The 19,259-nt window shown below is 41.7% G+C and overlaps 1 protein-coding gene across 1 annotated transcript in view; it reads left to right on the forward strand.

The window, feature by feature from the left end:
* The first annotated feature begins 266 nt into the window (after nucleotides 1-266).
* RGL1 (ral guanine nucleotide dissociation stimulator like 1) overlaps nucleotides 267-19,259 on the forward strand; it is a 54,856-nt gene continuing 35,863 nt past the window's right edge. The window contains exons 1-2 of the mRNA XM_039555875.1: nucleotides 267-367; nucleotides 1,254-1,364. Of these exons, the coding sequence (XP_039411809.1) occupies nucleotides 341-367; nucleotides 1,254-1,364 (138 nt within the window). The 5' untranslated portion in view covers nucleotides 267-340. The remainder of the gene's footprint in view (nucleotides 368-1,253; nucleotides 1,365-19,259) is intronic.

Here is a 19,259-nt window from a genome sequence, read left to right on the forward strand (position 1 = left end):
GGGAGGGGAAGAGAGGGAGAGGAGGAGGAGACGCTTCCCTGGGAGCCGGGCAGGACGCGCCCGCCGCACGCGGGGCCGAGCGGGGACTCCCGGGCAGCGCAAGCACTGCCAGGCAGGACGCTCCGAGCGGGGCCGCCGCCATAAACAGGAAACCCTGGGTGGGCCGGGCCGGGCCGGGCCGAGGCGGCGCCAGGCGCGGCCACCTCCCCCTGTCCGTCCGTCCCTCCCCCGGAGCCCAGGGGCCGCTCGGCTCGGCTCGGCCCGGCCCGGCCCGGCCCGGCCCGACCCGCGGCGGGCGCAGCGCGGCGCGTCCGACCAGGCACCCGGAAAGCCACCGAGGATGAAACTGCTGTGGAGAGCGAAAATGGTAACCGGCTGTCCCGTCCCCTGTCCTGTCCTGTCCTGCCCTGCCGCGCCGCGGGTCCCGCTGCCCAACGATGTCGTGCCCAGCGGTGCCGTGCCCGGTCCCGGCGATGCTGTGCCCGGTGCCAGGGGTGTCGTATCCGATGCCGGCGATGCCGTGCCCAGCGATACTGTGCTTGGTACCGGGATACGCTGTGCCCAGCGATGCCGTGCCCGGTTCCGAGCAGAGTCCCTACATCACACGTTCGCTGGAAGTTCGGGTGACATTGCATTCTGCTCTATTATCCTCGGCTTCTTATTTGCGAGTTTTAACCGCCACCCCCTCTCCCCCCACCGCTGTAAAGCTGCTTGGGTTTTTTCTTCTTCTTGAAATAATAGGTTTTTGGAAAAGCAAATCACAAGCGCTTCAGATCCCTCCTTGTCAAGAGAATTAAAATGTTGCTGTGTTTTAAATGCTCTGTAGCTTCAAAGTTTCAAGGCTGTCTGCCGAAGTAATTCGAGTTTTAAAAGTGTGAATCCTTCCCTAAATGAAAGGCCAAAGAGATTAATTGCTGTAGAAAAGAGGGGAGGAAAGAGACGACTGCTAATCAAAACCAAACTCTTTCCTAAAAAGACTTTATGCAACTATGTAAAATATGTGCTAGTCTAGGAAAAACAGTTAAATGGAAACTCAGGGAATCTCGATACCACAGGAAAGGACAGCTTGCCAAGAATATCTCCAGTGTTCCCTCAACCTAAGGGTATCCTGGATTGCTTTGATTATTGTCTTTACTTTGTGCTGCCCATCTCCTCTGCTCTGCTACTCCAGGCCAGGGATAGACTGTGATCAGCAGAAGGGGGAAAACGTTCCTTTCCATCTTATTGTTCTTTCTTTCTCCTTTTCCTGGCAGACCACATTTCAGGATGGGGGTGAAGAGGTAGAAGATGGAGCTGTCTACAATGTCACCCTTAAAAAAGTGCAGATTCAGCAGGCTGCCAACAAAGGAGCAAGGTGGCTGGGGGTAAGTGAGGCTGGCTCGGGGGCATTGGGGAGGGCTGCTCATGGACTTCGGAGCTGTCTCCAGGGAGCTGAATTCCACAGGAATTGTTACAATATTAACTTTTAGCACTGACTGCTCTCATTCTTAAAAAAAAAAAAGAACAAACCAAATACTGAACTAGTCTGCCTGGGTCATCTGAAATAACGCTCTCCTTGTGTTGACTCTTCCTCTTTTCTTGACCTGTGAAAACAATTTGACCAGCTGTGGCCATGTATCAGGTGATTCTTGTTACAGAAATAAGGATTTTAGCTTATGGCTCGAGAAGCTGAACATCTAACAGTTATTTCAGACTGGACTATGGCTTGTTTCTGCTGTTAGGAACCTATCTCACATCTCCAAACAAATAGTTGTGTTATTTTGACTGGTGAAGGTCTCTCAATGTCAGCAGAACTTCCTCTGAACTTAAAAGAGTATTGGTTTGGGTCTTATTTCTGTATTGCTTTCTTAGCCGGATGAGAAATTAATTGCATTTCTGCAAGAATTACAGCTCTGTACTGTTTTTCAAAGCACGAAGGCTTTAATGGTAAGTAAAATCAGCTTGAATGCACACACTTGATTTGACATGCTACTGAGTCCCTTCACCTTTGTCAGGCCAAGTCCACAGCTGATAAAAAATTTCCTCACTTCATTGGAATCAGTGCAGCTGTGGCAGTTGGGGCCAGATCTGAAGGAGGTGCCTATAACTTTCATAGTACTTTGTTTTTTTTCTTTGGGATCAAAAGCAATAATATAAGGCTTGATGTAGAAGCCATGTTGGTATTTTAAAGGCTTTTAAAACTGCCCTGAGATTTATATCCAGTCACTTTCTTGTGAAGCTCCTGTGACATGAAGCAATACAGCAGAACTGAAACCAGAGTCAGGAAAAATAAGCAAATTCTGCCTTGCTTAGAGTCTCCCCTTCTCGTGTTTCCAAGAAGTACACAGAATACTAATCAGAACAGTAATTTCAAATCTGCTTCCTTTGAGTGGCAAATTTCCCATTTCTGCCTCCTGTTTTTACCAGGAAAATATTACAAAGTATATCTGAGCTCCTGCAACTTTCCCAGCTGGTTTTGTGTAAGAGCTGAAGATAATTTTGAACGTGCCTGTGTCCCATAAACATAGTTCAGAAAAGTAGAATTTTTTCCTGCATGGGCTGTGTTGTTCTTTGTAATAGAAAGAGTTTGCCAGGCCTTGGTCCTGTTCCCAAAGGAAGGGAGTGTGTATGTTCCTGAGGTCATCCCCACAGCTGATGCTACCCCTCCCAATAGGAGGACCAGGGACTGCAAGGTTAGGGCAGTGACTGTCAGGTTTCTGTGGCTGCTGTTGGTTTTTTCAGGTCAGAATCAAGCCCTTTTTGTGGGGAAGGAGGCAACGTGTCAGAAATCTGCACCTGTTCCAGGCATAAATCCATGACTTCGGCTTCCAGTCTGGCCTCTTTCACGAGCAAAAAAAAAAACAAACCAAAAAAACCCTCATGTGTATTATTTTAAAATATTTTGGAACATATGGGCTGTTTGTTTCCCTTAAGCTCTTCAGAATATAAAGTGTTTTAAACTCTTCTTGTGATCTTGTTTTATTAATGGCTTTTTTGTCATCCTGAAATCAATAAATAGCCTCTAACCCAGAGCATTATTTATGAAGAGCCATCCCTGCCCCCAGCAGTTTGGCTTTGAAAAGCCAAATTGTTTTAGAACTGTCATCAGGTGACTTGTTTTTTTTAATCTGGAGTTTATAAGGGTTGATGATTTTTTTTTTCTACGCTTTGAAGCCCATTAGCACTAAATGAACAAGGTGTTGGATTTAGCAATATTGGTCTTAATTTTTTTGATGGTGCCCTAAGTTCAGGCTTAGGTTGAAGACTCAAGGTCAACAACCTATTTGTACATCAGCAAGTATTGAGCCTTCACAGTAATAAACATAGTAACTCTCTTACGGATCATATGCATGCCTGGATTTACTTTTTTTAAAATTATTTTTCAGTGTCGGTTTGTGTCCTGTAAAAGTCCACTTAGCAATCTGACCCTTTCTGAGGCACTGAGCTTCTCCTGGTTTGTTTGGGCAGGTCAAGTCTAATAAACCTTCCTTAAAATTCTCCATCTTAAGAACCCATCCCGGGTCACTGAATGGTTGGCCCTGTTGTGACAGAATGAATCATAAGATTCAAACTAAAGCACCATAAACACTTGCCTATTGAAATACAGAAATGTCTTTCTTGTGTTTCAAACTTCTACAACTAACAGAAGTAAAAGACAAACAGGCTGTGACTTAAGCAGGCATCAGCAGTTCCGTAACTTTCAGAAGTGTGAAGCTTTTGGATAATCACTGAATTTCTTAGCTTTAAATTTAATATTAGACATCAAAGGATGCCAATAATAGCCACTGCTTTTGTCACCAAATACTTAGTCACTAAATATTTAGTGAAGCTTAAGACTTTAAGCACTAGAGTATTAGGGAATATTAAAAGCTCTAGTGGGAGCTCAGTATTGTGAGAGATGCTGCACAAAAGCACTGTTTTGACTAAGAAGAATGACTAAGATATTTAAAGAGGATTGTCTGTACACACGTCTTAACTGATGATTGGTATCAAAGCTTCAAAAGTCAAGTGTGCCTTCTAGAAATATTGAGAGAGAATCCATCCCAAACACAATGGGTTCAACCAGAGAAAGCATGAATGCTTTTTTTTTTTTTTAAACAAAGTGCGTTTTGGTGTCTCCAGGATAGATTTTGAGAGCTCTCCTGAGAGGATCCTGGAGAGAGAGGAACAAGCTACAAAAGCTGTGGAAGCTGAGATACGCAGCCTGACATCTTCGTGAGAGAAAAGGATGAAGAAACAGAGATTTGTACAGATGGATGGCACACTCAGAAGAAGGGATGAGGAGGATTTGGGGTGGACGATTATAATCGGTTGAATGGCATTATGTCAGGCTAGAAAAAAAGGCATATTGGTAACTGGAAGGGAAGGTTTGGGAGTACAGCAAGGAATTTGAATGATGTGGTTAGAAAGTGAATGTTGTGTTTTAAAACTTTTTTTTCAGAAAGAACCTGAAAAATGGGATTCAGCTTCCCTCTGAGGATGTGAATGCAGCCCATGGGGAGGCTGGATGTCAGAGGATGGTGCTATTGTCTCTGAAGAAAAGGCACCAGAGCATATCAGACAAATGTTCTGGGGGGTTTTGATCTTGAACTGACAGCCAGGTACCTGTGAAATGAACCAGAGACGAGTTGAGTCATACCGTAGCCAGAAGCAGATCAGAACAGCCAAACAGTGGCTGGAAAAGTAGATCAGCCACTAAATACCTGAATTTCTGGGGCCAGGAGGAATATGCTAACAGTGTGAATGCTAACAGAATCCAGCCGGTGATCTATAGGTAACAGTAAACAGTTGAAAGAGAAGGGGAAAAAGCAGCGAGTAGAGAAGTAAGTGGAGAGATGGGGGGAATTGGGGGAGGGGGAAGAGTGGTGCAGGAAGAATAGACGCATGGGTGGGGTGTGGGCAGGTGGACAAGATTACTAAAGTAAAAGCAAACGAGGTTTTAAAATGCTGTGAAGTGACTATTGTCGAGCCCCCGTTAAGCAGCTGGAGTGCTTTATCTTCCCCTCCCAGGAGTTAGAGAGGGATGGGCCACTGTTGTCCAGCCCTGGGAGAGGAGGGAATGGTGAGGAATGAGCCGCTCAGACAGGAGGGGCTCCCGAATACCTGCAAATGTCTTTCCTATCACAGTCCTTCATCTGGGAAAGAGTGAGGAAGAGACCTACAGTGTGTGAGTATTTAGTGAGGCAGGTCACAGGAAATGTAGCCAGGAACAGGAGTTCCCCAAGCCTCAGTGCCGAGTCTCCACACCTGACATGATTGCTGAGCTTTCAGAGTCCATCCTTGTCATCAAGTTTCTTGCTTTACTGATGGATGACACGGACTCCTCTTCCTTTGAGTCTTAAATATCCAGATAACAGATAAGTACTCTGCTCACTTATGGCCAGGCTGCCTGGCTTCATTAGGCACGGATTACACATCTAGAGGAGATTTTAGAAACTTGGTTTTTACTTTTTGCTTTCTCTTTTTGGCTACAGCTGAACTTCTGGCTCTGGGGTTTGTTCAGGCAGAGATGGATTCAAAATATAGCTTGTCTCAAAGTGTCTTTAATATTATAAAGTTTGGTGTATAGCAGAACATGTTCTTCCAAAATTGTAAATGAACTGCTGTTAGAAGGGTGTTTTTCAATACCTTAAAATGCTAAAAGAGGAAAAAGCTGAAAAGTAGCAAATCTATCACTTAATATTTGTGTGTTTTCTTAACACTGCTATTATTTGAGAATTATCTTTTCTGGGAATTTTGGGGTGTTTTAAAAATAAATTTTTTAATTAAATTTTTTTTTTTTTAAATTTTGTTTTATTTAGTGCAAGTGATTGCCTTGCACTGAAAACTGCATGTGACTGCAAGTTTGGCTTCTAAACACCTCTAAAGTCACATACATTGGCAGGAAGCTTGTGCTGGAGAGTTCAGACAGAAGAACATTGCAAAAACTTGTGACTAACTAATCTGTATCCCAGTTGGGACCTGGGACCTCTCTGTGACTCAATCAATATGTCAGAAAAGAAGCTTTAGTCTGGATTTCTTTCTTTCCAGCACAGACCTCCTAACTATGGGTTGAGATTTAAGTGGTGCCTGGAATCATCAACATTTAGGAAGAAGCAAAACCTCACATTTTCTCTGAGCCTGCTCCTGCCCTCCCACGTGCCCTCCTGAGCCAGCTCTGTGATTTCTTTTTCATCTTACCCTTAGATCCCAGATATTCTGGTCAAGTGTAGCTTCCTATAGAAGCAGCAGACAAGGGCTTGGCTGATCATTGTCCTTGCTGCAGCTTGCTGTTTTGTTTCTTGAGTTAGAGCATGTGTTGGTCACTCTTAGCTAAAGCAGACTCTTTTAATCAGGTTCCCTCAGCCTGTCCTGACTGCCCAGACCGAGGCCAGGGTGTAGCTCTGGCCGTATGTTTGGCAGAAGCAGAAAAGCAGCTCCCAAGGAGCTGACACTCCCTACAGAAACTGAGCTGTGCTACTGTCCACTCCAAAGTCTCTGAGGAACTATCTTGGAGAAGGAAGAAGGATGGGGTGTGCTCACATTGGTTTTGCATGGGGGAAGATGCCTGCTAGTTGCTGGAGATCCACAAAGTAATGTATTGAATGATTTTACCTATAGACATGTACACAGTTATCCAAAAGAAAGCTTTGGCATCTAACTCAGCTTGTCTTTTGGTTTGGAGTAGGCTCCTTCCTCCTGTCCTTCCTTCAGTTGTGAGCGTAGTAGTACCGTGGTACTATTCACAGCCCTTATTAATGACTTCTCATGGAATATTTTTCTCCTCACTTCCTGGTTTAGGCACAGATCTCTGCTCCAGGGATATCCTAAGTAGCAGTCTTGGATGCAGTCATCAGCTGGTTAATAGAGGCTGTGTGTGCAACAGACACTCAAAAATGGAAACTGAGCCTATAAAGTGTTTTAAAATGGAAGCCTGAAAGATTACTGTCCATTACTTTCCTAGTTCCAAATCCAAAATGCATAATTAGAAGGGTGACTGGCTTTGTAGCACAGTGTCATGCTCTCAGTTGAGTGTAAAACCTCTCACTCCAAGCTGCCGAAGTGTGACAGGGTGGCAGTGCTTTAATCCTGTGGTGTTACTAAGGCTGAGTTAGGGCTGGGATACCCCGGCACAGCCATGAGGAACCAGGGAGAGATAGGGGCAGCCTCCCTTCCTGGGGCTGTGCAGAGGCACCTCTTGCTAATGATTCTTATATTAAGTGGAATAACAAGAGTTAAGGGAGCCTCTTGAGCAAAGCTGCTGGAGACTTCGGTTGCTGCACTGGTTGTACCTGCATTTTATATATCTCCCAGCCAGCCTGCTCATGGACAAAACTTGCCCTTGGCATACTCTCAGTTTACCTGTGACATACAGGATTAGAATGACATCCTGTGCTATAATTGCTTTCCCCTGGGAATTCCTCTGACAGCCAGGATGACTGTTTTTTTAAACTGTGCTACTTGGATGCTACAGGTTCTCCCTGAATTCCAGTGCCTTAACTGTCTTGCTGCTGACATCACTGAATGTTATCTTGCTTGCTTTTTTAAGAAGCAGTAAGTGAAAGGAATAACCCCCAAATTTTGTTTGCTCTGCAAAGGAACTGGCACTTTCTTTCTGAATGCTAGATCTAGGTCACTTGTTGGTTAAGGAAGAGTTGGCAAGGAATGTGGCGATGTGTCATCGGAAAGCCTGGAAGATGCAGCACATGAACTGGACTGAGATGCTGTACAGAGAACAGCCCTGGAGAAACCATTAGTTTTACAGTTTGGGTTTTGATGCCTTCATTTAAGGAACAGGGTGAAGCATTGCAAGCACGTTAGTCACACTTGGATTTAAATTGAACCTTAGTAAAGCTAATTAAAAATATGTGTGTAAATGCATGCTTTGAACTTGCATCTTTTACTACTGCTGTTTTTTAAATATATAATTTCCTTTAGCCAGCACTGTAAGGGGGTGCAGCTGTGTGAAGAAGCCAGCACAAAGTAGTCAGATCATGCTTAGCTTCTTGGAGAAAATGGGGTTATTTTGTGTAACAGGTAAATAAACGCTAACTTGGTGTGGATCCTGCTCTTGCTTGTCTTTGTGTAGTCACTGCATAGTGTCTTGTAAAGCAGAGGCAAAACGTGTGTGATGATGTCTAGTGTTAGTAGTTAGTATCAGAGATTGTAAAAGATGATTCCTAAAGGGAATTGGAACCTCATTACTGAAGGGTTGAGCAGTTCACCAGCACTTGTCTCTGTGAAGGTGTCACAGTTTGCTCCTGCAGTCTCCCAAAAGTAGTTTTGCCCTTGATTGACCCCAAAAAGCTCTATATTCAGTGGCCATACAAGCGCTTCAGAAGTGACTTGTAATTCTTCCTGGGTAGTACACTAGCATGTAGGGCTCAACTCTAAAGTCTGTGTTAAGTTTTTACACCTTATGGAATAAGAATTTTATTGATGGATGAGGATGTGTGTTTTGTTTTAATTTTTTTCTTTTCTCTTATATAAAGAAAGTTTTAAAGCCATAGTGAGGAATTATATGTTTTGGACATGGAAATCCATTTACTGTTTATGGAAATCCTTTTATGTTGGACCAAACTGAACTCATGCTAATGCCTGAATACTGTAGTTCAGTTTACCACCATGCTACCAATAGGTGACAATTTAGGGACTGCAAGGAAAGTGGGAATATATCCAAGTGAATTGATAATTGAATTCTTACAGCACCTTTCACCCAAATAACCTTCAAAGCATGGCTGCAGATTTTCTCTAGACTATGTTGGATGTTGTAACATAGCACAAAAGTAGGATTTGGGCAGGGATTAAAATTCAGCCTTGGTGGCCTGGGTTTGGGAGATTCCCCTTTCATTGGGGAGGTGGGAAAGAGATGGGGAAAAAGTGTTTCTGGGACGATATGACTTTGAAAAGGCTGGGGTTTTGGGGCTGCTGAAGGGTTTGAGCATTAAAAAAAGTTGAGTGACATGGATTGGCTGTCAGAGCTGCATGGTAATATTTATTTAGTGGCTTTATAGTGTTATCACATGGATATCTTCTTCACATGTGACACTTGCAGCAAGGAGCAGCTGCTTAGCAAGGCACAGCAGCACATGGAAACAATTTAGGACCAGAAATGAATTAATTTAAACCAGCTGGGGAGAAGAGCTGGACTTCTGAGAGTCCAGAGTTCTGTGGAAGCATTTGCCCCCCCATGCAACAGCTGTTGTGAAAGGAAGCTCTAATATTAACTTACAGCAGGGAAGGGGGGAATGAAATGAAGCTTAGAAAATATTGTTAGGGAGATGACAGCAACTCCTCACTCATTTCTGGTGCTTGCTCCCTCATCTCAAAGGTAGGAGAACTAGAAAGGGGATCCACAGGTGGAGAGGGATTTGGAGACACTAAAAACGTGAGGACTGTTATGTTTATGTCTTGGTGCAGCTGAGGTTGATGTGCAAGTTTAACAATAAATCCTCACAGGATTGAGGCTCCATTCTGGAAATGATTAGGAGGATATAGGAGAAGCATTCAAAACAGTGAGTGGAGAAGGGATACTTTATCTCCAGGGTGGTTTTGAAAGCAAGGGGGAAAAGAAATTAGTGATTTTATATTGCATGTAATTAATCTGAAGGGACTTGCTGCTGCAGAAGTAATTGAGTCCAACCAAGTCCAGGAGGATTCAGAAAGGATTGAACATTTATATAAATAATGAGAACAAATGCATGTGATTCAAAACACAAGACATCAATTTTTGAGATTTAGGTATAAAATGAACATGCCCTGCTGCTGAGAAGAGTCTTTTCCTTTAGGCTGGTTATTCTGAATGTTATGGGTGTTATTTCTTCACCTTCCTCTATAGCATCTGGCCATTGTTAGAGGGGGGAAAAACCTCTATAGTTTAGTTTAAAATGACAATTATTATTTGTGGCTGTTTATAAATTTTTGGTTTCAATTTGTTTGCAGCAAATGTTTAATGAGGCAGAATAAGATTGAACATAGGTACTTATCAAAAGAATCATGAGGACTTTAATGCCCAGGAGGTGTCAGGGCCATATTGCCACATAGTAGAGGAATTTGGTGTGGGCTGGTTTTCCAGCAGCCCTGCAACCTCCTCCTCGTTAAGGAGAACTCTGAGTGCTCAGATCTTGCTCTTTTTTGTGTGTGTAAAGCACAAGTTTGCATCTGTGCAGTTTTAGACTCTGCAAAAGTAGGAATTGTGTGGGTTGCCCTTTGCTTTACCCCATTCATTTTCACGATAGCTGCTTTAAAAATGAGGCAGCTTGAGCAGAGCAGGGTACTCTACATGTGGGCTCCTCAGACCTTTTATGCAGTGGAAGAACAATGTCCTTTGACTTGCTGTGGTACCCTTTATTTATACTTGGCAGAATTGTTTGCTTTTTGTTGTCGCTTCCAATCATTGTGCTGAAAGATGTAATGTTCTGCCTACTGCAACCATTCAGGTCTTTTCTCTGATCCATGTGCCATCATGGGATCTCTGAGGGTAGAACTTTCAGCAGATTTTGTTCCTAGCCTCTCACATTTATCTCCGTTTAGTTGCATAAGCCATCTGTTGCACATCAGAGCGTAGCTCACCTACAGCAGGTTTGGCAATGAAAATGAGATTTTGGCAGCTCCACCTCAGGTGTGAAGCTTTGTGCCACTTTGCGTGGTGGCATTCACTAACCTTTTGCTCTGCTGGGTTGCAGACTGATGGAGTTCTGACTTTTTCCTCTGTGCCACCTCTATGGCTGTCCCGCACATGGCTATGACACCAGCCAGCAGCGTTGCCCTTGGGCCACAATGGCACTAAGGAGGTGTAGGCATTTCATGTGCTTTTGTGGAGTAATCCTGTTATTATAGTGTTTTATTTAGTCTATTTTTTCTCTTATATTCATCCCACCTTTTTTGGTCTGAAAGCAGTTTAAGGGATTATTTTCTTTTCCCCTCCCACCCCTCAGCTGCTTTGTACAGTTGCCTTTCTCCCTATGGAGACTCAACCTTTCTTCCAGTCAATAGCCGTTCCTTTCTGGGGAGTCTATGGGCTCTTTGTGCAAGTAAAACAACATGTTTTTATTACAAAGTGGCATTTTCCACTTTGTAATAAAATGAAAGATCTCAGAATGATTGAACAATATGGAATGACTGAATGCTTTGAGATAGCCCTTGGGTTTCATACTGAAGACTTGTGGTAGATCTCATTAGACTGCCAGATCCCAATGGCTCATTGTTAGTAGCTATAAATCCTAAAGCAGAAATAGACATCATGTTAGAGCTATCTAGGGTTTTATTCCCTCCTGAATATAGTTTATGCCCCACACAAGCTTGCACACAATAAATTGAGTTTCTGTTTTGACTCGAATCAAGTGCAGAATGTTCTTCAGTTGTTTAGAGTATTCCTGTGGATAGAACTTGTCAGATGAGGTTCATAACATTTCAGAGATGTGTTGATGTTGGGATGGCAAACAAGTCAGTACACCCATCTGGATTAGCTGTAGTCTGCAGTGCAAAAGAGATTAATTAACTAAATGCTCCTGAGGTGCATTTGGAACCTGGTTTAAATATTCCATGCAAATAACAGCAAGAAAATTATGAAGATATGCCTCTGCTTTTGTTTGCTTGGTTTGTAGTAATCTCTGGCTGTACCTCTGATGCATTTCGTGTTTCTTAAAGTAGTAACCCTTTAGGGCACGGCCGGTGTCTTTGGTTTGGAGATGGCAGCCATTGTGCTGCTGTTGGAAATGCCCCATGAGTAACAACGTGTTTCACTTGGAAGGCAGATCTAAGGCCTTTGCATTCCTCCCATGGAGTGCTTCAGATTGATTCTGGCTGTGCTACAGGCTCCTTGCTCCCTGGAGCAGAGAAAATGTGAATGAACTCTTGCACACTTATTTAAAGCACGCGGCATGCATTCTTCCTGCAAAACCAGGCACTTTATTCGGGAAAACATCAAGTGGTCAGAGGGAGCAGCACAGGGGAGAGCAGAGGTCAGAGGGAGCAGGACAGGGAAGAGCAGAGGCTGTTAACTCCTGGTGGGTAATTAAACAACAACCCCCTCAAAAAAGAAGAAAAATCAAAACAACAGACAGCAAATGGGGACAACTTCTTATTTATCTGGCATTTTTTGCTCTTTTTTCCCCCTTACTTGTGAGCTATACTTATTTTGCATTCTGACTCAATACTTCTGCTTAATTATGTGTTTTGATTTGTGTCCATTGCCTGAGGATTTCTGTCTGAGTGCAAGGCAGCATTCTTAAACCAAAACACAAATATTTGCAGAGGGTTTGGGGACAGCTCACACCATTTGTGCTGGGGCAAAAGAGGAGGGTTCATGACTGGTGCTTTAGTTAGGAGAATGCAGTAATTTATGTAAGTGTGCAGTAGTTTAGTTGTCACATGCTTCTGTTTGTCTGCCGACATGCAGAATTTCTCATAGAGAAAATGCCTGTACAACTGGGACAAGGATGTTGCCATCGCTTGCAGACACACATGTAGCCAAACACAGTCACTCCCTGGCTCTGTAGGGGTGTGTGTGTGCAGGAGAACACCAGACAATGCCATACTCCATCCCTTGTAATATCTAGATAATATAGTAAAAATGCAGTTTGTCCTGGATTTATGATTGAGTTAATATTTTTGGACTCTTTCAGCACATAAATAAGTATTCAAGCTGGTAACACTTAATATTAGGAAACATTAGCTTCCTATTACTGCTTTTTCTACTCAGACACCACCCTGGAGATGCCTCTTAGTTTCAAAACAAAGGGTAGTAAAAAGCACAGCCATGGAAATGAAGTTTATAACGCAGTGTAGGTATGTTTTCATGATGTGGTCATAAAAGTGGTTACTGACTGCTAACCTATTTCTTTTTAAAAAGCTTAGAAAAAATTGGCATTAGAGATTGCTCACAGTAATTATTATGAGACATGTAACAGCATTTCTTGGGTATTTGTTGTTCCACAGAAATACCTTGTTCCCAGATCAGTTTACTTTAAAATATCAGTCAGTCTTTTGCTAAGTATTTTCTCCTCTATCAGAAGGCATTTCATCTCCCCACACCTACAGGTTTAATTTCCAGCTATTCATACTATTTATAATTTATCACTCTCGCCTTGTTGTTTATTCTGGATGCAGGGGCAGTTTACACTGATTTCCTGAGTCAGTATAAATTTAATTTCTGTGTACTGTTTGAGCAAGCTTTACAGTGTGAAAGGAGAACCAACAATACAATTAGGATGAATAAAAGCATTTTGGGTTATGTAATATGCATCCATGCTACTATTATGCAACAGAATTATTACTTGTGGCATCCTTAAATCCATTTTGAATTTAGCACTGCTGCCTGCTGCCTCACACAGGACCTTCTTTGTTTCTACTGATTGAGCAGAAAGTGATGATGAGCTCCACAATTAATTTAAATTACATTTCTGGAAGGAGATAAAAAATAGTGTGACTTTTCACAGGACAAGTGAATACTTGTTGGTAGTCAAAAATCATGATACCATATGAAATCTGTCTGATTGTGTTAGTGATAATATCAGTCATCCCCTCTTTTTGCTACGCTTGGTGTTTATTAAAAAATGACAGAGTATTGTAGCATTTTTTCTTGAAAGAAACATGGCAAAGGGCTTTGCTGACCACTGTTTCACAAACAACATTTAATAGCTTTCCTCTGGCATTTCTTAGGATAGGCATAGAGTTGTCATTTTTAACATCAAGGCAGCTTAGAAATATTGTATATAAATACAGAATTTGCTGTGCTGTGAGATTGAACCTCTAAGTATTCCTCAGATGGCAGGCGCACTGTACCTACCCCTGTAATCTATGATCAGAAGCACTAGAAGCTGTTTCAGACTGAAGTAAAATGTTTGAGCTGTCTGCCACCTTTTATACTTGTTTTCTCTGCTCAGCACCTCTTCTTTTCTCCCTTATGGTTCCCAGTAATGGTTCCTGGGTGCTTTGGCACCTCCAGATTTCCAGGGCTGACTAGAAGCTGTGAGAGTGTGGGGAAGGAGGAAGAGGAGTTAAGATAAAGGCTGTGAGCAGAAGCAGTAATTACTATTTCTGGGGCACAGGGGAGCTGCACCAGCTGCCTTTACCTCCTTAGGGACCCTCTGTAATTCATACCTGGAAAAGGCTGTTAGTAGTTTTCACAATTAATCACTGCCTGCTTTATGCAAGTTCCAGCAGACTTTGTAGAGCTCTTCTTTCACGGAGACACTGTGTAACACTTCCTTTGGCTCCAGAAGTCAAAATATTTTCGAAAATGAGCTGATTGTACTGCCAAAATGGGCACTAAAGCCCATTTTCTTGCCTTCATCCTGGTGTTCTGCTCACTTAGCTGTTCATTATTTTGAGTATTTATTTACTGCTTGGTTTGGAGGTTGGACATTTTGGTGTTTCTGGGCACTGAAGAGAGGAAGATACTGAGTTTTACAGATAATTTTCCTCTAATACAGGAGAGCTTTGGGAAGATACTTAGTACGGGACACATTTATTTACTGGATTATAAGAGTGTTTCTAGTAAATGTCATTTGATGACAGATAGTCCTCCAACAATGTAATATGCACATGACTAAGAGTCTTACCTGACTTACTGGTTTCTTTTTCTTGCTTTTCAGTTTTAAATTAGGAACTTGCTAAGCTTCAGTGTCCAATCAAAACCACCACAAGGAGTATTTCATAATATGAGTTACAAAATTAATACATCCCTGGCATGCCTAAAAGGGAACAGGGTTGTGATGAACTGCAGATCTGTGAAATACAACAAAAAAGAAACATGGGTTATCTGATGTTTCAGGTTCAGTTAACTCAATGATGACACCAAGTTAGACAAGAGAAGAGGGTGAGAGGCCTTGTATTGGTTTTGTTAAAAGTCCTTCTAGCAAGAGAGGTGAGAGGCAGGATGAGAGGGAACTTTTCGTAGGTAGGAAGTGACAAGAAGGTAAGTGCATAAATTGTACAAGGTAGAGATGGAGATTCGGAGCTGTTCAGGTGATTTTTTTTTTTTCTTTAAAAACATTGTATGCTGCACAGTGAACCTCTCGGATGAGTTGATTCTCACTGAATAATATTCCTTCGCTGCACAGATGCTTCTGAGTGGATAAATTCAGAGCAGGAATTTCTATGTTCCCATGGCTGGTTAAGCTCCACCATTTGTAAGAGCCGCACAATGCCATTTTAACCTAGACCTCTTTGAAGATCCAGTTTAGTAATGCACTTGCTAAAACTTCTTTAGATGCATGCAGGGAGGTGATGTGTAAATTAGGTCTCTTTACTTTTGCTGTGATTCATTTAGAGCTGGTCCCACAAAATTCACCGATATCCAAATGAGTGTAAATTTGCATCACTTCAGAAGGTGTGAGAATGCACAGCTCAGCACCATGGAATGCCTCTTGTTTCTTATTTTCCCCAGAGTGGCTTTAAGTAGCTGCAAGTTGCCTGAGTGAAAGGGTTCTAACTGAGCAGCAGCATTTGTGTAAGAGGCTTTTTTCCTTTTCTCTTTTTCCCTCTAAATCTGCCCCACAGCTTTTGTGACTGTTTGCCAGCGCTTCAGAAAGATACCAACCAGGCTGTGAGCTTTGAGGAGAAAACGAGAATGCCTTTTGTGTCATGATCATGGAATTAATTGGTCCTGGAAACTCTGGATCGCTGCCAAGAATGGGTATGTGACAGGAAAGGAAAAGGGCGGAGCTTTGGAAATTCAGGAACACTCCTTTTCGGATCTTAGGAAAGAGCTCATAAACTTATTTTGGCTTCTGAGTTTGGTGCAGTCAGCATGCAGAGTTACGGTTTTGTGTGGTTTTTTGGGTTTGGTGGGGTTTTTTGTTGTTTTTGGTTTTTGTTGTTGTTTGTTTTTTTTAAACAGTATCCAAAATGAGAAAATGGGAGTTAGTGAAGTGGAGAGAGTTCTGTGGAGAGCCCTGGTGTAATTTTATTTCATTTCATTTCATTTCCAAGTGCGCTGTAGGATAAAAGCAGCTGTCTTTGTCTGCAGGACGTCCACCGCTGGCCACCCAAGCCCTGCACTGCCAGTCACGCTTTCCTAGGCTGGAAATTCTGCTCCAAATTCACAGTTTTCTCCCATGCAGGCTGTTTTCAATGCTGGCAACTGGGCACAGGGATCTGCAGGGCTCTAACTCCGCCGGGCCCACAGAACTGAGGGCAGGAGGCAGTGGGGATGGGAACGGCCTGGCCCAAAAAGCACTTGAAATACTTGTGACTCCATTTGATAAGATTAGCCGAGGCACTGCTATGTGACATTGTTTGGGCAAAATCGCCACTTCTCAGAGGGTTTTTTTGTTCAACGGTCATGTGGTGGAGTTGGGAGTCGGTGCAGATGAATGTCAGCTGCTGTGGCACAATCCCGCTTCCTTCCACTCAGTTAGAAACTCCATCAAGGTCTTTGTTGGAAGGAAACGCTTTGTCAAAAAAGTTGTTAATGTCTTTGCAGTTCTTTACCAAAATACTTGACTAAGATAACTAAACAACTTCTGTTTCATGTGTCTTGCTGGTTTTTTAGTGATGTGTGTCTGCGTGTTAAATGAAGGCTATTTTAGGTTTTTCTTCTCTTAGAGTGACATTATGGATGCTTATATTTCTGGAGCTTTTCAAGTTCAATCATTCCATGATTTGATTTTTTTTTTCCTTTTTTTTAAATTCCCCCAAGGATGAGTGTAGATATAAAAATTATGTATTGGAGAAACCTGTGTATAAGCAATGGGAAAAAAATAAGGTTAAAATCACAAAGAGCATCTTATTTCTACTTTCAGAAGGTTAAACCAGACTCATATTTAGACAAACAGTGACAATCTTGATTAGACTGCTTTATTTTCATTTAACATAGACGTTACTGCACTTCAGGCACTTTTATTCCAGCATAGGGTGCCTGTCCAGTAAGTTAATTTAAAAGAAGAATGGAAAACTCTATCTGGAAAAGCTGTAAGTTTCAAGGAAAGTGAAAAGCGTTTAAAAATCTGTCAAAATTGCATTTAAAATGTTAGTTAGATGCTCTGAAAATAACAGCAGAATTTCTGAATAAAACAAATCTTTAGTGGAGTGGTAATGTTTCAAATGACTGAGCCGGAAGAGTATTTGATATCTCCTTTTCTTATTGTTCATCCTAGTTGTTTTAGTATTTTTTTCCAGTCTGTGTAATGAAAAACAATTAGATCGATTTTATTCCATGATTCTCACTTCCAGAATCTCAACAGATAATATTTGCATTGGGAAAAACCTGCAGAGCAGTGGGGTTTTTTGGGTGAAAGCAATTGTTTCCAGTGATATTTCTGAGATAATTACTATAGTTCTGTATATCTTTGGGTAGCATCCTCGTTTTGTACTGATCAGAGTTTTAACTCTCCTTTTTTTCTTGAGTCTCTAATCCCTCTTGCTAGGCTGTAGCATTAATTTAGGCAATGGTGGCATTTATAGTTAATTTATATTCCCACTGAAGCTTAAACAGGTAGTGTTTGGAGGAAGTTTTCCAGCCTGTATGTGTTTTGGTCTGCATGGAGCTCTCCTGTTTCAGCAAGAAGTGTGTACGTAGGTAATGTTTTGCGCTGTAGAGCTGTAAGATGATCACATTAAAGAGAGTGGGCCCCTCAGAAGGTACAGCGTTGCCAAGGGTTAGTAAAGATGTTGGAATTACACTACATCAGTGTGCACACAACCTCAGAAAATAAGGATTTGCAAGGATACCTCCATTTAATCTTTCTACATTTGCTTTTAAAAGATGCTGTCCGTCTTGTAGGAAGCTACTTGCGCATCACTTACACTTGCAGATTATCAAGGCTATAATCTGTTGCCTGAAAAATCAAAGTGAGATTTTAAAATACATAAATTAGACTCTAAAATGTCATATCTGTTTGTTTTAGAGGACCAAGAAAATGTTACTGAAGCCCTGAGATGTTGAGGTCTCTGTTAGACCACTGGACACGGTGCTGAAGGAGACAAACAGGAGCTGGAGAGCTTTTTTAGTTCTTTGGATGCACAAAACAGTGCAAAACTGGTGTCATTTATTGGTACCACTAACAGTGGTCACCATGCACTCCTGTCAAAAATTGCAAAGAGCTTTAGGAGCATCTTTTCATGGCAGTGAGTAGAGTGTTCCTCTGAGCAGAGGGCACTAAAGCAAACATGAAAACTCCTTTGCCTTTGGGTAGCCTGGTTGTGTCAGCGAAGAGATGGCCTCTTGATTAAATCCAGACTGAGCAGTTTCCTGTTAGCGTGAAACTCAGCCCACAAGGTCTTATTCTCAAAGCCTGTTATTGAGCTCGTCTGCCAAGTCCCTTTTCCTTTTAAACTTACAGGCAGAATTACTAAAATAATACAAATACAAACAATCCCAGAAGTCTCACAATGGTTTCTAACAGTTTGATGTTTTGCTGACAAAGTTTTTGATTTTTCAGAGTTTGAGGTTGGTTTTGTTTTTGCTTTGGTGGGATTTTTTTTTGGGTTTTGTTTCTTTTTAACATTCTCCCAACATGATGTCTTGGGGAAGTTGTAGTGTTGCAATTAATGGAAAATTTTGTGCGTGTATCGGTCTTGGAAGCAAATTCTGCCCTTGTTTTGAATATACTCACCTGAGAGAATGAGAGGGTTTTATGTGCCCTGAGTAAATGTGTCTGTCCATAAACCATTACATTGTGAGCGGGTCAATCTGCTGGATTGAAAATAAAGAGTTAAATACAGTGGTGCAGATTTTCGTCCCTGTCAGAAAGTGGTTGTATTGTGTAACTAGTTATTTTTAAAAGGGTATTTTAATTGTTAGATGAAGAATTAGCAAGAAAATTGTAAATTTTTTTTTTTTTTTTGGTGAACCACGTTTTGCTTAAGGAATATTTGAGTGTAAGAGAGTTACATAGTGGTGACAACATATCCTGTTAATGTTTTTGTAATGACAGTGTCATACATAATTCCAGATACACTTTTAGTTCATTTTTATAATTCATATATATTTCCAGATGCACCTTTAAGTCAGATATATGACAAGTTATATGCCTTTAAAAAAGACATAAGATCCATGGAACAAAATGTAGCAATTTTTTTCCCTGTCTAATCTGTTTTGGTTGGTTTTTTTTTAAATACAGGCAGTAGGTTGTGTTTTAATGTCACAATAAGGGTTCGTTGGATCTCATTAAGATGGGAAATGAGATAGCAGAGCTTTGTAATAATATTAGAGACAGAACCTTAGAATGATACTAAAGACATCTATATTGTTTAAAACCAAAAGGGATGTCTATTAGAAACAATTCCAAAGCAGTGGAGTGTAGTGATGTAAATAGGAAGAGAGTGGGATTAATTCTTAATTATCTTATTAATAG

Source organism: Corvus cornix, chromosome 8, assembly GCF_000738735.6.
Source record: "Corvus cornix cornix isolate S_Up_H32 chromosome 8, ASM73873v5, whole genome shotgun sequence".
In the NCBI taxonomy this organism is placed as follows: Eukaryota; Metazoa; Chordata; class Aves; order Passeriformes; family Corvidae; genus Corvus; species Corvus cornix.